The sequence below is a fragment of the Emiliania huxleyi genome (genome assembly GCF_000372725.1).
Source record: "Emiliania huxleyi CCMP1516 unplaced genomic scaffold EMIHUscaffold_5811, whole genome shotgun sequence".
Taxonomy (NCBI): Eukaryota; Haptophyta; order Isochrysidales; family Noelaerhabdaceae; genus Emiliania; species Emiliania huxleyi.
The window spans coordinates 1-1,527 of NW_005197637.1; the positions used below are offsets into that span (position 1 = coordinate 1).

At 63.7% G+C, this 1,527-nt stretch overlaps 1 protein-coding gene across 1 annotated transcript; it reads right to left on the reverse strand.

Annotated features, from left to right (window-relative positions):
- Positions 1-171: 171 nt before the first annotated feature.
- On the reverse strand, positions 172-974 carry EMIHUDRAFT_257177 (hypothetical protein; the record flags this gene model as incomplete). Its single annotated transcript, XM_005764671.1, has 3 exons — positions 172-220; positions 431-721; positions 792-974. Coding segments are annotated over 3 exons (523 nt in total), but the record flags the coding sequence as incomplete, so codon positions are not given.
- Positions 975-1,527: the final 553 nt, after the last annotated feature.

Sequence of the window (1,527 nt, forward strand, 5' to 3'; positions counted from 1 at the left end):
TAAAAAGCGGACCAGCCCTTATTCAAAAGAAGGGGGAAAAATGCATATGAGAGGGCGGGGAAAAAAGAGGCACAGGTCAGGGAGAGGACAAAAAAGGGCGGGGGGCAAAGGCAAAAAGGCTTCACGGGAAAAAAAAGAGTGTCGGAGAACAGTCGGGCCCGTTGTGCGCACGACAGCGCAAGTTATCGGTGGTCGCAATCTCAAAGGGGATGTCGAGCGCCTGATACCGGAGGCTGGTGTGGCGGGAGAGCACAGTGCGGCGCCTCGCCAACCCCGAAGGACGTGTCCAGTGACGGGAGATGTCTGGGAGGTGTCTAGGAGGTGCCGCCTTGCTGGCGTGCGAGAGCATCTCCGAGAGCTTCTCTCGCTCCGAAAGAAGATTGAGCTGAGGCAGCGGGTGCACGGCGCCGTCCGAGCCGCGAGAGGTCACCAGCGGCGCGGCTTGCAGCATGGTGAGGTGCAGTCGAGGCTCGGGTGGCGATGGCACCGCCGGCTCTGCAGCCGCAGCCGCCCCGGGAGGCAGCGGCGACGCGTGCGGCGGAAGCGAGACCGAGGCGACGGACGAGTCACGGCTCAGCTCAGTCGGCGCCGGCGCAGCCGACGCCGTGCTGGCGGCGCTCGAGGAGACGCCTGTGTGCAGCGGCGGCGGCAGCCCCTCGAGCAGAGGCAGCGGCAGGAAATCCTCGCCGCTCGAGACGACGACAATGGAGTCGGCGGCCACCTGGAGGCATGTGCTTGGGCTGCGGAGCGCGCCGCAGCGTGCAGCGACACCGAGGGCGCCAAGCGGCTACCTCTTCCAGCTCCTCTATCTCGAAGCCGTCCACCGTGAAGCACCGAGACGCCACGAATGGCTCGTCGTCAGTAGAGAATTTGCGACTGCAGCGGTGCAGAAGCTGCTCCCAGGTGTCAGGCACCACCAGCAGCTTGCCACCGGTGCGTGCACCATTCCTCAGAAGGCGAACACGCTGCGCCATCGGACACCGGATTTCGGTGATGAAGTGAGTAGGGAGGCGACGGGTCGCGCGAGCAGCGGATGGTCCGCGGCGGGGTCGTTGAGGGTGGAGGAGGAGGAACGAGCTTCGCTACGCCACCAGCGGGCCTCCACGAGACCACGAGACCTCGGGGCTAGCGGCGGCGAGACCGGGCTAGCGGCGGCGAGGGCGGAGCAAAGTGCCTCGGAAACAGAAAGAAAACAAACACAAGTCAGGGATGGAGGACGGCACGCCGCCATCACACAGGGATTTTAAGGAGAAATAAATAATAAATAGAGCAGTCATCACCAACACGTGCCCATTTCCCTGCCCCTTTGCACGCCGGGCACGGCCTTTCGGTTCGTGAAGGGTCGGTGCGTGTCGTGCCCCCCTCGGCCTTGGTGAGCAGTCACATCCGTGCTCCCCGCCATCTCCATCGCCTGGTCTGCGAATGCTTATCAGCCACGAAAGGAGAGCGTGGCCGAGGGTTGCATAGACTCGATCGCAAGATCCCAGAAAGTCACCTCCGCCTCTGCACAGGGTGCCCGCACTAATC